Here is an 18,070-nt window from a genome sequence, read left to right as displayed (position 1 = left end):
TTTTTGTGCCATTAAAAATAAAGGAGATATTTAGGTGGCCTCCTTCAGCTGAGACACCCTGTATAGTAACCCAACTACGGCGTAACTGAATTACATAATTCAAACCTTTCAATTAATTCAATTTCTAAGTGTATTTTAATCAGATCTGTAATTGAAATGTAATTAAAATACAGCTCTCCAAATTATAGCCCAGAACTTTGGAGAAGTGCGATATATTTTTAGGTTTTTCTTTCATATACTTTTTTGCTATCTATGCGGCGTAGTTTCTATTCCTCGTCGTCGTTCATAATACGTAACGCTATTTTATACGTCGTAATTTAATTACAAAGTACTTCATAATTGTACTCCAATTGCAATTACGAATTACATTGTAATTTAATTGAATGAAGATCTAAATTATAAATTACAACATGACTGTATTAGATCATGTAATTCAAAATTACTTTGTAATATTATAATTCCTGGAGTAATTCAATGGTAATTCTGCACAACTCCGTCACGTAGTAAACTCAATGTAGCATTTTTAAATTTCCACAATATAGGTCCTGTATAAAAAGGTTATGATCTTAGTGTTTTCTCTGTAATTCGGACGAGTTGCAATATTTTACAAACATTTTTCGCGTCATGTAGTAAACTAATTGTTCTAATTTCTCAAAAAATACCAAGTCGTATGGTCCAATATTAAAAAGTAACGGTCCTTTTAAAAAGTGTGCCAATATTATTTTGATTCGCCGTTGCTGGACATTGTGGATGTGGAGTTTCGAGAAATGTCGAGGCATTATTGTTCTTCTATCGATTCCGAACAGCTAAATCCCGATTCGGGACCACCGTGGTTCGTCGCCGGCGCGGCGCGGTGTTCACGGACCTCGAAGAATCACAGATCTCGTTGTCTGTGTCTCGTCGTGACGGTCGGTGATGGATGCACCGGCATTTACCAAAGTCGTGTCGCGGGAGAGTCGCCTAGACGATAGAAGGATCAGGGGTAAAAAAACCAGTGACTGCGGAGCAAGGACAAAGGAGCGTACTGCGACGGCCGACGACGACCACGACTACGTCGACGACGGTGACGGTAGCGGTAACGGCGACGACGACGACGACGACGAGAAAAGAGGGGTAGACACGCGAGATCCAAAGACGACTCGCGGATCGCCGGGAAAAGGGGTAGGAGGGTTCGTAGAAAGAGAAATGGGGGGTGAAAAAGGAAGAGAAAGACGCTCGCGGAATTCAGAACCGGGAAAAGGGATGAAAAAGTGTGAGGGAGGGTGCACTGGCAAAAGAGAAAGAGGGAAACGTTGCTGAAGAGCGAGGAGGGTGCACCAGCGAAAAAGAAAGAAAGAAAGATTCTAAAAGAAGGAAAGAAACGTTGCGAATGGGGAAAAGAGACAAGAGAGGGAAACGCTGCTAAAGAGCGAGGAGGGTGCATCAGCGAAAAAGAAAGAAAGATTCTAAAAGAAGGAAAGAAACGTTGCGGATGGGGAAAAGAGAGAAGAGAGGGGGCCCGAAGTAGGAGAAAGAAGAAGAAGGAACCATCCGGGATTAGATCTCAGGGTGAGTGGGTAGGATTGGATTTGGCAGAGGCGGCGGTAGTCGGTGGTAGGTAGAAGGTGTAGAAGGAGGATAGGGGAGGCAGAGACTTTGGTTGGTGTCCGAACGGTGGTGGGGTTCGGATGGGAAACGTAGAGCGAGGGAACACAGCGGCAGAGAAGGAGACCCAAGTGACAGAATAGAGGCGGCGGGTGTAGGTGAACTGGACAACCACCAGAACGATCTCCCTCTCTCTCTCTTTCGTATAGACTATCTCCTGTTTTCTCCCTCTTGCTCTCCATCTCTCTCCTCCTCGCTCTCACTCTCTCTCTCTCTCTCTCGCCGGTATTTAAGGGAGAGTCGCGAGCGTAGCGCGCCAGTTACTACGGCCGATTGCCTCCACGAGGTGTTCGCCGGTGGAGCAAAACGCGCACACGGAAAACCCGCGCGGGATCTCTGTTCCCGCCTTCCCCGTGCCACGTGGACCACACAGACAGCCAGTTTTCGCGATACTTCTCACCCTGAAAATCGCACAGACTATCGCAACGCTATCCTCCCGAGCCTCCTTTGCTTCTTGTTCGTTGCGTCTTGTTGGATCGTTTCGGAGGTGTCCAGAACCGAGTTTGACAGTCGAGAAACTTTGTTCTCGAGTTTGACAGTCGAAAGATCTCGCTTTCAAGTCTGATTTTCCGACGGATTTTTCCTTGGCCGTGTTCTCTCCGGGTTTGTTTGTTCGACTGCAAGTGCGGGGACAGTTCTCGTGGTCACTCGAATATGAACGAATGCGCGCTCCCTGAACTCGGGGCTGAACGACGAGGTTCACGGATGAGCTTGCACCAGATTTATGGAAGAGCTTGAACCGCCGGTGACTGGCTCGGGTTTTCGCTCGCGGATGAGATGCTGATCGACGTGTTGCCGAGGTACCGTATTCCCATCTTTCGCAGCCCTCGGATAATTCATTCTTTAAGCGGCGCTTTCGCCGACGGGTCTATCTTTATATTAGCTTGTCCCAAAAGGTTCTCTCGGAATTTGTACGTTTGATATTGTTAAATAACACGAGCATATGCAAACAACGTGGATATGTTTCTTAATATTTTATTATTTCCTATGCTTCCTCTTAATTAACGATGCAATTTGGGGTCTTGTAACACCATGTTGAATTCGCATTGTGCACATTAATAGTCAACTAAAGAAACATTTGGTACAACCTAACAGTTAGCATAGTTTCGGACAAAGTAGAATTGCGATAGGTTGTAGCTTTGTCATCATTAGACTGCGAATCTTTATGCAAAATAAGAAATGTTCGCATTGATTGTTGGGCACAAGAGCCAATCAGAAATTGTGTTCTTCTTTTAATGATTCTATTAAGCTGATACTAGCACATTGATGTCCTTAAATATTTTTAACACGTCCATTGTTTTAAATTGTACTCTCCCATTTCTGTCATAAATGCATCAAATCCGCAGTCTGGTCATCATCATCGAGTGGTAGTTCTCAATGCAGCGAGCAGTCCGACGCCGAACCGATAACCCTTTGCAATTTATACCAAAGAATCTTGTTAACCCTTTGCCCTACGATTTACCTTACGGTTTCAATGATTAGAACTTTTTTGTAGTTCGTAATTTCATAAAAAAGGAGAAAACTTGTGTCTATTGTATGCCTATGTTCTCCAATGCTGTAAAGCTGCGATGCAAAGCTGTACATTAACAAAACCAAAATAGAATTTTATTTATAGGTAAACTGCGGAGCTTTATGCAAAATAAAAATTGTTTGCATCGATTGCAAGGAATAGAAACTGAATTAAATATTATTCCTTCCCTTAACAATTTTAACGGAAAAGTCATATGGAGAAAATGGAGAAATTACTGACAAATATTTTTATGAGAATCTGTTCAGAATATTCATTAGACACGATATTGTAAGGCAAGGGGTTAAGCGTCGAGCAAACGTTAACGCAAAAATCGGAAAGAATTTATTTCTATTCCGCGAACGCGATTAGGATCGCACGCAGAAAAATACGATCGTCAAAGATCCGGCTTGAGAAACGATACAGATACGCGGCGGTCGTTATCTCCTCGTTCTCCTGAATTACGCGAGTGTGTCGGCGCATGAGGTGACTCCGACACCATAATTTTTTCGCGAAGAATTGCACGAGCTTACGATGCTGCGATTACCGCTCGAGGATTAGACGGAATGTTTTCACGGTATCGTAAATCCCGCACGAGCGCTCCCGCTGTTCCAAACAATCATCGATAATAAATCTTTAAATGTTTTCGGCGCTATGGTTCGATCTTAAAGATCGAAGAAAGAAAAGATCGAACCGTATAGTGCCGAAAACATTTAAAGATTTATTATCAACAAATACGATCGATAGGAAAAAAGCATATTAATCATCGATAATTTCGAGAAAAGCTACTTCTTTCCTTATGGAACGCGAAATTCATCAATTTTCCTTTCATTCGCTTCTTCTCGTTCCTTTCGCCTCATTTGAATACGCTATTGTATTAGGTTGTCCCAAAAGTTTCTTTCGGAACGTGTTCCTTTAATGTTGTTAAATAAATATAAACAAAATCAAATTTTATCCAAATCTTTATTTAATTATTTGGCTTTTATTTCAGAATGTCAAAACGCGATTTTTGCATTATTTCTTTCTATGAGTTCAAACTAGGCCGAAGTGCCGCTCAAGCGACTCGGAATATCAACGATGTATAGGGCAAAGGTAATAGTTTGAACTCGTAGAAAATAATAATGCGAAAATTGCGTTTTGACATCCTGAAATAAAATATAATTTCATAAAAATTTGAATAAAATTAAATATCAAAAGCATGATTAAATAGATTATAAAACAAGGTTTAAAATGATATATAACTCATTAAATGAAGGTAAATATTTATTGGTATAAAATTGCAATTAAAACAAAAGAACAAAAATCCTGCATTTCTTTCTTTACAACCTAACATTTAATTAACCTATCAAACGTATAAATATAGAAATTGCTTCGTCTCTAAACTACTTCCAATTCGCGCGGAAGAGAGTTACGTAGAAAGATGATTGATAAACCAAATTTCGACAGTTTATTTCGGTATCGATGTTGTATCGTATGTTGTTTGCTCGTCGTATCGCGAGTTCTGCCGATTGATAATGCGATTCCCGAGCTTTGATCTGCGGATATACACTCGGGGACAAAATTAAGTGGGCGCGCCTTATCGTTCTTATTAGTACAGATAAAAATGTGAGAAAAATCGTGACGTTCGCTTATCTTATCTATGCAATTTCGATCAATGACTTATGAAAATGTTGAGAAAAGGCAAGAATATCAAATTCGATAGAATTTTATGCAATCTTCATTTGTTTCGGATCTACAAAGGCTGTTCCCATTAAAAATACGATTTTATTTCATTCCACGTTCTTAAAATTTATCGACAAAAATTGTAATAGTAATTCTTTCAAGTCTTTCAAGTCGTCTGGCTTGAAATTTTTAAATGTTTTAAAATTACTTTTAAGTAATTGGTATTTAAAGGGTAGTCCAGTGAATTTTGTCCTCGACTGTATATCATATATGTGCTAATTACGTAAGAGCCGAGGGGATATACGGAGGCGCGGCTTCTTTTTATCATGTCGATGAAAAGAAGATGATTAAGCGGCCGATGGCGGACTGCCAAACAGTGGCATGGCAGTGGCCCCGGCGAAACGGCGAAAAGAAGACGTCCGCGGTTCTGGTATCGGCGTGCGGGACCCCTGTCGAACCCACGTCCCTTTAATTTCTTTAAATCGCTACAAAAATGCCGGGGAATTGATATCCGCGTTACAACCAGTCCGTCTAGCGATGCACACGATTCCGCATTGACGTATCGGATTCAAATTAGCACGGGTTTCCGATGAAATCCGCTAGACCGAATAGAAAATTCAATGTACATACATAGATACGTATTACACAGATCTCAACAATGCGGGAAGTCCACAAGAAATTGATCGAAAGTGGTAAAAATGGCAGTTGTAGACCGAAGAAAAATTTCAATTTTTATCACCTTTGATCGTTTATAATATATTACGTTATATTACGTAGATCGTTTATATTACAAAACACATCTTTGTAATTTTCATTATTGGCCCAGCCAAAAAAGTTGTAAAAATCAATTTTTGCTATTGTTTTTCACAATTCCTACCAAATGCAATTTTTCAACATATTTATTAGAGGTCATTTACTAAACTAATTCTTCTAGCCTTACAGAGAAATTCAAGTCGTTTGGTCCATTCATGAAAAAGTTATTCTCATTTGAAGTGTCTGTGATCAGTAGACTGCGGATCTTTATGCATTTATGGCTTAAGAAAATGTTCAAAAAAGGCTAGAATATAAAATTCTATAGAATTTTGTAGAATTTTTATTTGTTTTAGATCTCTACAAGGGCTGTTCCCATTAAAATATGAATTTATATTTCATTCCACTTTCTTAAAATTTGTCTATAAAAATTGGAATATGCATAAACATCCGCAGTCTAGTGATCAGTTATGCTCCTAACTGTATACACCTTCAATTTAAAAGATCTTCCTACAGTTTGAATTTCATTTACACAATTTTCCTGTAAATGCATAAAGATCCGCAGTCTACTAATGACTTTGCCGATTACTGATCTAGGCGATGATCCGACGAGATGATGAATATTGTCTGTCCAGGGAAGGAACGCGAATCGTTTGCACCCGGTGCCCAATGCTGCTGGGCCTGTTGGTGCTGTTGGTGTTGTCGGACGCCGGAGCTCTTGTTCGACGATCGGACTCTCTTCCCGTACAGTCGTACGGGAATTCCTCGGTGGAAACGTCCAGACACGGGACCAGCCGCGGTATTTCGGTCACCAGGATCCTCGAAGATGGCGAGCTCGAGCGTGTAATCCGTTGGCGCGGGATCTGCGCCAAGGAGACCGTCGTCAATTGGGGGTAAACAAACTTTTCCTCCTCTCCGAACCCCGAACCCTTCCGACATCCTTCATCCCTTTAACCGGACTTCGCTCTCCTCGGCTTTCCAACAACCGTGTCCTTTCAGCTACTGACTCGATCTTTTGCAAAACTTGCCCACATCTCCCCTGACTTCTCGATCTTCCGACCTACCTCTTATCTCTCCTTTCACGCATACAACGCTCTCGAGAAATTCTAATTCTCCATTCCCACATTTTCAAACGTATCGTCTATTCATTTTTCGAGCAAAAATCTTTAGTTAACGAGTCAAACACGCCGCGCAGTTTGTTTTTTTTTTTAATTTAACATTAACCGTACTGCGACCATCAAATGATCGCTTTCACATTGTTCATTTTTTAATTACTGAAATTATAAAAATGCTTCCATTAGAAATCATTCAATTTTCTTTATTTCAGAGCACGTATTGTTATAAAAATTGTGACAAATCTCAATAAGTTCAGTTTTGTCTTTTTTATAAAACAATATATATCCGATACATTTTGTACCCGGTACGGTTAATGTTAAGCATTTCAAATCTCAACTAAGACCTATTTAATATTTCCAAATTTAAGGGTACTCGAAACTTAATTTTGATGATTGATTTAAGTTGATGAATTAACTTAGATCGCTACGAATCGAAGAGGAAACACTGCCAAACAATATGATTGATATCCTGACTACCATGCTCGCACTCGCACTTCACTAATAGGGTAAAGTGTCCAAATATGAACCACTTTTTATTGATGTAATTTTTTGATTATTTTAGAATGCCCTTTTTCGTCCAAAAAATTACCAGTTGTAGATGCATTTTCTCCCTACAAGATTCTGGGGTCAAGTTTGTTCAAAAATTAATGCAGCTTGGGAAAAAATATTTTTTTTGTGGTGTGCCATTTGCAGGTTCCAGCGAAAGGGGTTCTTAATATGGTACACCTTGAGTCCCTAATATGACACCTAGTGCCATATTCGGCACCCACTCCAAGAATGTCAACAACAACTACACCCGTATTAGGGAACCCTTGGTAATGCCATATTGGGAACTCCACGTGGACTGATAATATTAGCTACTGACAAAGAGAAAATGAATGTCAGCCCAAACCAACAGTTGGCAAACATTAATATAAATAAACTGAAACTACAGATATGTTAAAACATTTCAAAATCACTTACCTTTCTTGAAAAAGATACTATCGGAAATCTAACTACAAAAATATTCAACACGTGGAGACACAACTGGCGGAGGATCGATACTAAAATCTATAGAATGGTCCAATTGCATTGCACACTGTTGAGTAAACATGGTAAACTATTGTTTGAGGATTTTCTCACTAGAGTGCGACTTCTCCTTTACAAGATAGGTCGTGCCATAATAGGCGACTATACCATATTTGGGCACTTTACCCTAATTCCTACACGAAATGAAGACACTTTGAGGCTACAATGATCGGCTCTGCACCGATTAATGGTTACAATTAATTCTAATGCGATTTAAATTTTCAATTTTCTCACGCCTCGTTGACTTTTCTCAGCCAACAAATCAATATGTATAACATTTAAAAAATTCAAACCGTGTTCGACGTATTGACATACACGGAACAAAACTGCTACTGAGGAATTTATCCGAGAAAACGCGCTACCGTTCGTTGACGTTAACAAGCCGTTGTCAGGGCTTCTTGATCAGGGATTTTGTGAGCGTCCGGTGTTTTTTCGGCAGCGCGCGGCGAGTACCAACAACGAGGCCCCTCGATCCTCTCCGTTAGAATAACATTTTCCCTGAGCAGAAGCAAATCTCCTTCGGCCGACCCTGCGGAGGAGTCGAGGAAGTCCAGCTTCCTATGAACGAAGCGTGAAAACAATGCCCGCCTTTCACCGTTGCCAATACAACGCGAGGAGGGTTGCGTTTAGCATCGGTTACACCTCTTTGAATAACGCCACGCCACACTGCACCACCGTCACCGAACACGGTGGAAAACTGGCGTCGCGACGCTACGATATACGAGGATACGTCGTCGCTCGTGTCCCGTCTTTGTCAGCCTTTGTCGGAAAGCTCATAGAATAGCAGCTCGCGCTAAATCGACTCGCTCACCTTGTTTCTTTCGAGGAAGCCGGGGAAAAAGGGACAAACAGCGACGACCATCGGTTTCCACGTTTCGCGCGTCGCACGATGTGTTCACAATGGACAAAAATCAAAAAATCAACTTTCACGTTGGCATTTAACCGTGCCGAGCCATTTTTGCTCGACGATTACCTTCTCTTGGTGGAAATATATTCTACAGTGTTAAACTTGTTATAAAATATATGTTTTTAGCGCATTAAATGAATATGTCAGCGTGTACCACCAGTGGTAGACTTTACACTTGGAGCTATTTTAACTCGAAAACAGTGACCATAACTGTTATAACCAAAAAAAAGAAAAGTCATAGAATAACAAGTATTTCATCGACTAAAATCGTATTGGTTACAGATAAGGATTACAAGTAACCGAAAATTTGTTCTCTTGTTGGTAAATGTTATCGTTGAGAGAAATTCATTTCGATCACTTATAACAGTTATCAATGAGAGAAGTTTATTTCTATCGCTTATAACAGTTATCGATGGGAGAAGTTTATTTCGGTCGCTCATAACAGTTGTCGATGAGAGAAATTTATTTCGTTCGTTCATAACAGTTATCGATAAGAGAAATTTATTTGGATCGCTCATAACAGTTATTGATGAAGGAAATTTGTAATAGTTATTATTAAATAGTACAACTTTCAAATGGTAGACAATCAATTATTTCGTAAATTTTTTATTCGTAAAATTAATTGCAACAATCCTAATTTAATGTGACAATTAAACAGATTTTGTGTTGTCCTTATGGTCTGTTGATTCGTCTTATTGTACGGAATCTTCTTCATGAATTTCACAGGCTTGGTCCACCCGAAGAAGAGTAACCGAATAACTCAATAATATATCAGTAATAGTAACTCAATAATTAAATAAGCAACCAAAATGAATTTTCTCATCAATAATTATTATGAACAAGTAAAAAGAAAATTATCGATAATTGTAATGAGCGATCGAAACAAATTTCTCTCATCGATAATTGTTATGAGTGATCGAAATGAAATGCTCTCATCGATAACTGCTATGAGCAATCGAAACAGTTTTACTTCGTCGATAACAGTTATCGAGGGGGATCCAATTTTTTGAACACTAATAACTGTTAATTGTAACAAACAAGTATAAAAATTGATATTTTTCAATCATTCTGTTCTTCGAATTTGTTTCTTTATATTTTGTGTACATTATCTTAAATTTCAGTAATAATCTACTTTTTATTAATTTTTTCTATCGTAGAAAATTTTAGAATAACTGTCATTTTTGGTCCCTGCTCAAAAATTAAATATTTCTTCCGACCTAGAATAATTCCATCGTCTATGACTTTTTTGATTTTATGGATATGAAATTGATATAATACCACATACAATACTTAAATATTTAGCAATTGATTAGATATCCACACATTTAATATTGTAAACAATATTTAGAATAATGGTACAGCAATTTTTGGTGGTGGCTCTAAGCCACCATTCGAATGCTAAAGGTTAACATGTACCATCGGTGGTATACGTGGCACGGAACGTGCTAAAACCATCATAGTAAATTTAGTTAGTTAGTTAGATAGTAACCTTCATAATTTTTTATTCAAATTTTCAATAATCAAAAATACATATTTTTTACATAGTTTCCACTAAATATTTCAATTCAACATTTTCCAGACGCGTCACTTGCATTTTTCGGGTGACAGAATTTTGTCCAGAAAACAGGCTTTCCAACGCACCGTGCGTCGCGACGCGACACGTCCTCCAACGAGAATTTCACGGGGGTGGGTGAGCCGAAGCGGTTTGGCGATTCGATTTTGCGGTCCGAGTCTCAGACCGCACCTGTGAATGCGATAAATTCTCTGATAAGCACTCTGTTCGGTCCTCTCAAAAGTTCGTGCACTGTTTTTGGCATCCCCGACGCGACGCGTTTGATAAACAGAGCGATAAACAAACTGCAAATCTATACGCAAAATACAACAATTTCTACCATTGTTGCGAAAAACTAAAATGGATTGGTTTTAATCGATTTCGATTCGATATAAGAAATGTGCGAGGGACGTTGTTAGTTCGACGGACCAGTTCGGTCAATGTAATCTTAGCGGCGATTATTCGACTATTCCGTGTGGTAAGGGATTCGTTTTGATCGGCGGCCATCGAGGGGCTTGTTTTTCGTGTCGGAGGGGTTGGTCCCTCGCGGAAACTCGGATCGAAAAACAATTTATCACGGCCCGGCCGTGGACAGCGACCGCTGAGCCAACCGTGGTCTTAAGCCGAAAAGCGGCAAGCTAAGTAAGCAAGGATTAGGCGACGTGCGAGAGACCCCGAGTCCCTGAGTTCCGAGTCCTGAGTCCTGGAGGACGCTGGCGCTGGCCCGGAGCGGCGACGCGAAGGTTCTAACTCATCTGCTGATGCTCTCACGAGGATACCAGAGAATTCCACGACCGCGAAACGTCGCCTTGCACTTAAACGGAGAGGGGAAAGCTCTTTTCCTGTAACAAGAAAAGCACGAGTTGTCCGTTCTCATGATTCCGGGCCATGGGGGCATGGGGGACGATCAATTTTTGATCGGGTAACGGGTGTAAAGGACAGGCAGGTACCGCGCGACACCACGAGCTCCTTTCCGTCGAGGAACAATTCGTCAAACCTTCCGATAGACTACCCTCTGTACTGTGTACCGCAACATCACCTCTCCTAGCCCTATCCTCTTAACTACACCTGAGAATCGAACGTTGGACAGGTTCCTGACCCTATTTCGATACATCTCTGCCACGATTGCACAGTTACTTCTGCGATTCCCTTTTCTGTAGCGGGTGTTCTACTACAGGTGGGAGAAAATTGAAAAGGTAGCTCTCTATAACAATGTATGATGAAAATGAAGAATAAAAATATTGCGATTTCAGTTTTGTCTTCTAGTTATTTACCATTAAAATCCGCCTGGAATGCGGCAATCCGACCAACAGAGACGTACGTTAGTCTTTGCGTGCATGAAACACCTCTGTCGGTCGGGTTGCCGCATTTTAGGCGGATTTTAATTGCTGATGACTAACAAGGGAAGGACCCCAAGTGTCTGTCTTCGATTTTGATAATTTTTTGTGAGACGATGGTATATGGATCCCTAATAATGTCTGCAAAATATTAGGTGTAGTTACTCAGTTGTTTTAAAGACATAATCAATTAAACTTTCAAGTTTTCGAAGTTCCATTAGCCGCGTAAGCAGGTTGCGTGAAAGTTCAATTGTTTATATCTTTCAAACTATTGAGTAACTACACCTAATATTTTGCAGACATCATTAGGGATCCATATACCATCGTCTCACAAAAGATTATCAAAACCGAAGTCGAACACTTGGGGTCCTACCCTTGTAAGAGACGAAACTGAAACCGCAATTTTTTTTCTTCATATTCATCTTATATTATATTATCATGGAGAACCACCCCTTAAATGTTCTCCCACCTGTAGTCGAACACACTGTATACGCTATAATTAGTAAACTAATAATATTAACAGTATTATATATAATATTAATTAGCAAACTACTAAATAATAATATAATTAGTAAAAAAAATTGTTTAAAATAAGTAGGAGCCGAGGAACTGTCCTTCGAAGTAAAAATGAAACACTTATAATAGTACGGAGTTGTCGGCAACAAAATTGAGAAATAAATCGGAGTGCGAAGGGTTAAAATTTCAAGTGTCCCTCATCATTCTTATTCTGATTCTCTCGGCGCCTGTCCGCGTTTTACGAGTCGCGCAGATTCAGTATCGCCTCGACTCGAAATGCCATACTCGAGAGCAGCCCTGTAACAGCTCCGACCGTAAAACTTGCGTTAACTTTCGTTTCGAGGGATGGGGGCGAGGGCGTTATCGGGATCGTGCGACAACAATGGAGGAGACAAAAAAAAATAGCGATTCGTAACTGGAAACGTGAAGGGAGGGGGAGTGGGAGGCGAGCACGGGGATCGGATCCAAAAAATCGGCGAGCGTGACGCGTGAGTAACGCGGGAGAAGTTCACGGTAGATTGGCTGTGCACGCGTTGCTGGATGCGAGCAGTGATTAACGTGCACCTATGATTGATGCACCCCGCCTTATTTTCGACGCGCGGATAACCATCTTCCTCGGCGTCATTAAATTTGTTCCGGCGTTGCTGACGCCGTCGATGCTCGATCCTGTTGGATCGTTGGTCGGGACCTCGAGGAGGATCGTGATGGTCGGTGACCGTCTTCTTCATTGATCGTTAAATTCACCTTTTCACAGATCCAAATTCATTACAAATGAAAAAATAAAAGTGTGAATAATACCTGCGACAAACAGGTCGCTGTAATTATACTGATCTACCAAAAATCGATGCAAGGTAGACTCTGTTTCTCATGATTAGATTGCGGGTCTCTATGCAAAATATTCTGCATTGATTGTGGGGGAAGCAGGAATAAAATAAAAATTCATTTCATCCCTTAATGACTTTGTTACGTTAAAAACAATATTTCACCCAACTAATTTACTTGTTAATTTAATACAATTGTGAAGAACGTAACGATCGGTCTTCTTCATTGACCGGCATACGATCGCGATCGATACAGATGCTGGACTCCAAAAACCTTTGCATAGATCAAATTCACCTTTTTGCAGATTCAATTCAATTTTCAGACCAAATTCATCTTTGTACAAATGAAAAAAGTGAATTTGATTTGGAAAAGTGTGATAATACCTGCGACAAACAGGTCGCTCTAACTGGTTCTACCAGAAATCTCAGTAGATTCAGTAGACTCTGTTTCTCACGATAGAGATACGGACGTAGCACTGAGGCAAGTCTGGCTGCAGGAGACCGGTAGAAAGTTGCAACTGATATACGAGGGAGGCACGCTGACCGACTGCGTCGACGAGGAGCTCGTCGACGGGGACGACAGCTCCTGCTCGTCGAGTACGCACTCCGGCAACGATTACGATCACGATCACGATGACGATCACAATGACGAGGCCTCGATCGAGGTGTTCGACGTCGACGAGAAGCACGAGGACGCCTCGAGAATCCCGCAGGACCTCTCCTGGCTCTCGTCGACGTCCGAGCTGCGACGTCGGTGCGCTCGCGTCAGGACCAGGCCGAAGAATCAGCTCGTTCGACAACATCGTCGCAGGTAAACACACCAACGCACCATCTAATCAAAAATCATATCAAATAACATTCGAATCTATACAAGTTTACACTCCTGAACAAAATGACAATACACGTGTACGAGTCTACCCCCTTAAGCAAACAATTGTCCTGTTTCCGTGACGAATATACTCGTCAAGATCCTTAATGGATGAATTTACAGGAAAATGCTTGAGGAATTATTCGAAGACTATCATGAAACAAATATACACACAAAAAAAACCTTTTAAAATATTAAAATGTACTAAAAACGAGAAAATAATTTTTTTCCTAGTTCAACATAAAATACCGAATCCAGTTAAGTGATTAATAATATTTTTCCCCAAAATTTTAAGCAATTAATTCAAATTTCTTCTGTTATAAAATTAGTGTCGGAATAGATAGAAAAATTTAATATAAATTTAAATAAAATCACATGACACATTAGTGACTATAAAAATAAAAGCGTAAGGGTGCAGTTATAATGGAGCGGTGAGCATCGATGATAGCGGCGCGGTGAAAACAAACCAACATTCGTGACAACATTTCGACACATACTAAAGAAAAAGTACATATGTATTTTCTTTGTTTTTCTTTTTTTTCACCGCACAGTTCACCTCGCTGCTCCACTATACCTTTACACTTAAGCGCCCACGAAGATTACGTCAGTATAGTTTAGCACTCCACGCTTTTATTTATAGTCACCAATGTCATGATTTTATTTAAATTTCATAACAGAAGAAATTTTGAACTAATTCCTTAAAATGTTGTGGAAAAATATTATTAATCATTTAACTGGATTGGGTATTTTATGGAGAACCAGTGAAAAAATTATTTTCTCCAGTGCATTTTAATATAAGCGTGGTTTTTCTATGTTTATTGTTATCGGAAGCAAGTGTGTATACAAAATTTCAGCAAGATTAGACTATGGGAAGAGGTTCAAAATTCGATTACAAGATTTGACGCATACAACGGCAAGTTAATATAAGCATGGTAAAAATGAGCGGGATATGTTTAGGATGGTCGAGTTAGGCGGAACACGTAAGAGTTTCTAGAGAGGCAGAAGCTGACCGCGATATTTTCGATGCAGGAAGTACGCGAAGCTGGAGAACGCGACGAGCAACAACAGCCGCAAGCAAAGAAGAGGCAGAAGTCGGTCCCGGAGGGACTTGTTGATGATCCCTGGGACGCAGTGGTGCGGCCGAGGCCATCGTGCCACAAAATACACGAATCTCGGTGGTTTTGGTACCGCAGACGCTTGTTGCCGTCGACACGACACCGCCTGTCCTTTCTTCATACCGGCTTTCGAAACGCGTTACGGCCTCTTCAACTGGGGCATTTCGAGCATGATGCACTGCGCCTGTGACGAACGGTACCGGGATCGATATTTTCCCTAAAATTACCATTCGACTCAAAATCGAGTACACAGCACAGGCTGTAAATGTTTGGTCTTGGTTGCCATGAGCGTATTCTATTGGATTGTGTAATAAATTTCCGCGTTTTTTGTATTTTATTTTTTTCCTGTGATTTTTGGTTTTATTTGGTGAAGTATATACAGGGTGTCTCAGCTGAAGGAGGCTACCTAAATATCTATATATATATATATATATATATATATATATATATATATATATATATACTTTACCTAATGAAACACAAAATTACGGGAAAAAATAAAATACAAAAAACGCGGAAATTTATTACACAACCCAATACGGCAACTTTTTTTACAGATCTACAGCGATCCGAAGATGTAGAATACGCCTATGGCAGTCAAGACCAAACATTTTGTTAAATTTACGAAACTGTTGGTTTGGGAAGAAAGTAATTATTTCGGTATTTCAAGGTGAAATGATGATGACCTGAAATCGCACTTGGATCAGTTTTTTACCGATTATTATAAGCTAGCAGTAAGATGGCAAAAGATCATCGAGCAAAATGGAAAATATAGAATATATTAAAATTCATTGAGTAAAAAAATTGGGTTTTCTATTTCACATTAATATACCGAAATTACTTTCTTGCCAGCCAACAATATTTTTCGTTTACGTTGAAAATATTGAAATGTCCGTTTGTTTCTTCAGTTTCCGCACGTGTTTGAAAATGGCCGGGACCTCGTCGGCGAACTTCATCGGCAAGATCTTCTTCGACGTGCTGCGCACCAAGTGTTTCATCCTGAAGCCCCAAAAAGTATGCGCGAAATGGTCCTGGATGGGCAAATGCCAGCGACACGAGTACCGGAAGCAGGCTCACGTTCGCGACAATGTTCCTTATTAATTCGAACAAATAGAATCGAGCCTAAAACGATAAGAAGATTAAAAAGAGCGAGTGTGAAAGAAATAGAGATAGAGATACATAGATAGATAGATAGATAGAAAGAGAGAGAGAGTGAGATTGCGAATATTCTTCTTCTAGAGATGTCAATACCAATTCTCAGGGATGCAATATTTTATTGAGTATTTAACCGTGGCAAAGGATCATTGGAAATGATCGGTTTCTTGTCGAGCAATCGTCGTCTGAGTTCACGAATGACAATACAATGGAGATGATAGTAGGAGACTCACGAAACTGTAAAATCGTCGATTAAACTTCGCATTATTCTAGACGCCATTTAATGGCCGGATTTTCATTTCCAATCGATCATAGAAAGTTTCTCGATGTAAATCGTAAGGAACAGTTAACTAACAAACCTGAAATACAGTGGCCCACAAAAGCATTTTTATAATTGTACCAAACGACCTGATGTTTTGTAAGCAATTATAAGCATTGGTATACTAAATTATGTGCAAAAAACTTTTCCAAAAATTATAATTTACAAGGTTACGTGCAAAAATGAAAAAGGCATTTTTTTAAACTTTTTTATTTGGGCCCTTAATGAAAATTTAAAATATACGTTCTGTAGATCTATGTTAGTTATACACATACTGAAAATTTCATCGAAATCGATTGACACAGATAAAAAAGACACGCATCGAAAGTAGAACGATTCTGTGGATTTTAAGCAGAAACTAATCGAAAGTCGTGATTTTCACCAGTTTTAACCGCTTGTAGCTCGTGTGTATCTCAATTGATTTCGATGGAATTTTCAGCATATGTATAACTTATAACATAGATCTACAAAAACATATATTTTAAATTTTCATTAGAGCCCAAATAAAAAAGTTTAAAAAAAATGCCTTTTTCATTTCTTTTTGCATGTAACCTTGTAAATTATAATTTTGGAAAATTTTTTTTAGCACATCATTTAGTACAATTATAAAAGCGTTATTCTGTTTTAAAGGGCGTACGAACACTTTTGTGGGCCGCTGCCCACATAATTGCATTGTATCAACATTCATCATTGTTTTCCATCGTAGAATTGAATTTCCTCCAGACGGAAAACGATCTGGTAATCGGAACGCGGCAGCAATGAAATCAGTTTGAAACGTTTCGAGATAGACAGGGTATCGTTTGTATATTAACTATTATACGCTAGCTGTGTAGTCGCTATCGTCCTAGAAGAGGCCAAATTAATTATTCTGTAGATAAAACAAACTATACATATCAAAGTAGCATAATTTTTCAAGCATGAGAAAACTAGAGGAGAATCGATGTTAAGGTTTAGCCTAATTTATGGTGCGGTAACGAGATTTTCTTTGATAAACGTTTCGTTGATTGCATTACGTATTCGGTATGTCTGTATTTATGTGTGAGTGTGAGTACGGTGCTGTGTATGTATGAAATCGTTCATGCTATTCTAATGTTACGCTAATAATTTTATTTAATGGCGCAAGTGGAGCGGAGTAGGAAACTATACAGCTGTCGCAAAAATCTTTTACTTCCTTGAAAGAAGTGATTTTCTCTTCTGCGAAAATCTTTTCCGCAGTTTCGTTAAGGAGTTTCTGTTGTATTGAGGAAATCTCATTCGAGATTTATTACAACATTAGGTACAAACTGAAAATAAGAGTATACCACTTTTTTCCCTTTGTGTTTTTCGTTATTAACGAAGCAGCGGAGAATATTTTCACAAAGAAAAAAGAGACTTCGAATCCTTGACGAATCACTTCTTTGAAGGAAGTGAAATATCCTTGGGACACATTGTAGAAAGAGGCAACAGGTATTTAATTATTAGACTGCGGATTTTTATGCAAAATAAACATTTTCTTCGTCGATCGTAAGAAACTTAATTGTAATTATACGGCAGATCTCTGTGCGTCCGTAGCTCGTAAAAATCTGAAGAAATCGATAAATATTTAGTACAGTTCTAGATTATTCGTAAAGTAACAATTTTCTTTCACTTCTATTTCGCAAAATTCCTGTAAAAGTGTAAACTTGTATAAACATCGACAATCTAGTTATAATAAAGTCTTGTGAGGAATCGTGAAGACTTTCTGTGTTGTTTCTC

The 18,070-nt window shown here is 39.4% G+C and overlaps 1 protein-coding gene across 1 annotated transcript; it reads left to right on the top strand.

Moving 5' to 3' along the window:
* The first annotated feature begins 1,150 nt into the window (after positions 1-1,150).
* On the top strand, positions 1,151-18,066 carry LOC143210428 (uncharacterized). The gene is made up of 5 exons (XM_076427303.1): positions 1,151-2,444; positions 6,199-6,456; positions 13,340-13,690; positions 14,777-15,058; positions 15,771-18,066. Exons 1-5 carry the CDS (start codon positions 2,422-2,424, stop codon positions 15,961-15,963), a joined length of 1,107 nt encoding a protein of 368 aa, XP_076283418.1. The 5' UTR covers positions 1,151-2,421; the 3' UTR covers positions 15,964-18,066.
* The last annotated feature ends 4 nt before the right edge of the window (positions 18,067-18,070 follow it).

This window comes from Lasioglossum baleicum, chromosome 7 (genome assembly GCF_051020765.1).
Source record: "Lasioglossum baleicum chromosome 7, iyLasBale1, whole genome shotgun sequence".
Classification (NCBI taxonomy): domain Eukaryota; kingdom Metazoa; phylum Arthropoda; class Insecta; order Hymenoptera; family Halictidae; genus Lasioglossum; species Lasioglossum baleicum.
The sequence above is the reverse complement of the archived record's forward strand: the minus strand, read 5'-3'. Positions and strand labels throughout refer to the sequence as shown.

Coding starts and splice junctions, on each gene's coding strand:
- LOC143210428 (XM_076427303.1), top strand. CDS start 2,422: ATGCTGATCGACGTGTTGCCGAG. Junction 2,445..6,198: donor CTGATCGACGTGTTGCCGAG/GTACCGTATTCC, acceptor TTGTCTGTCCAG/GGAAGGAACGCGAATCGTTT. Junction 15,059..15,770: donor CACTGCGCCTGTGACGAACG/GTACCGGGATCG, acceptor TTGTTTCTTCAG/TTTCCGCACGTGTTTGAAAA.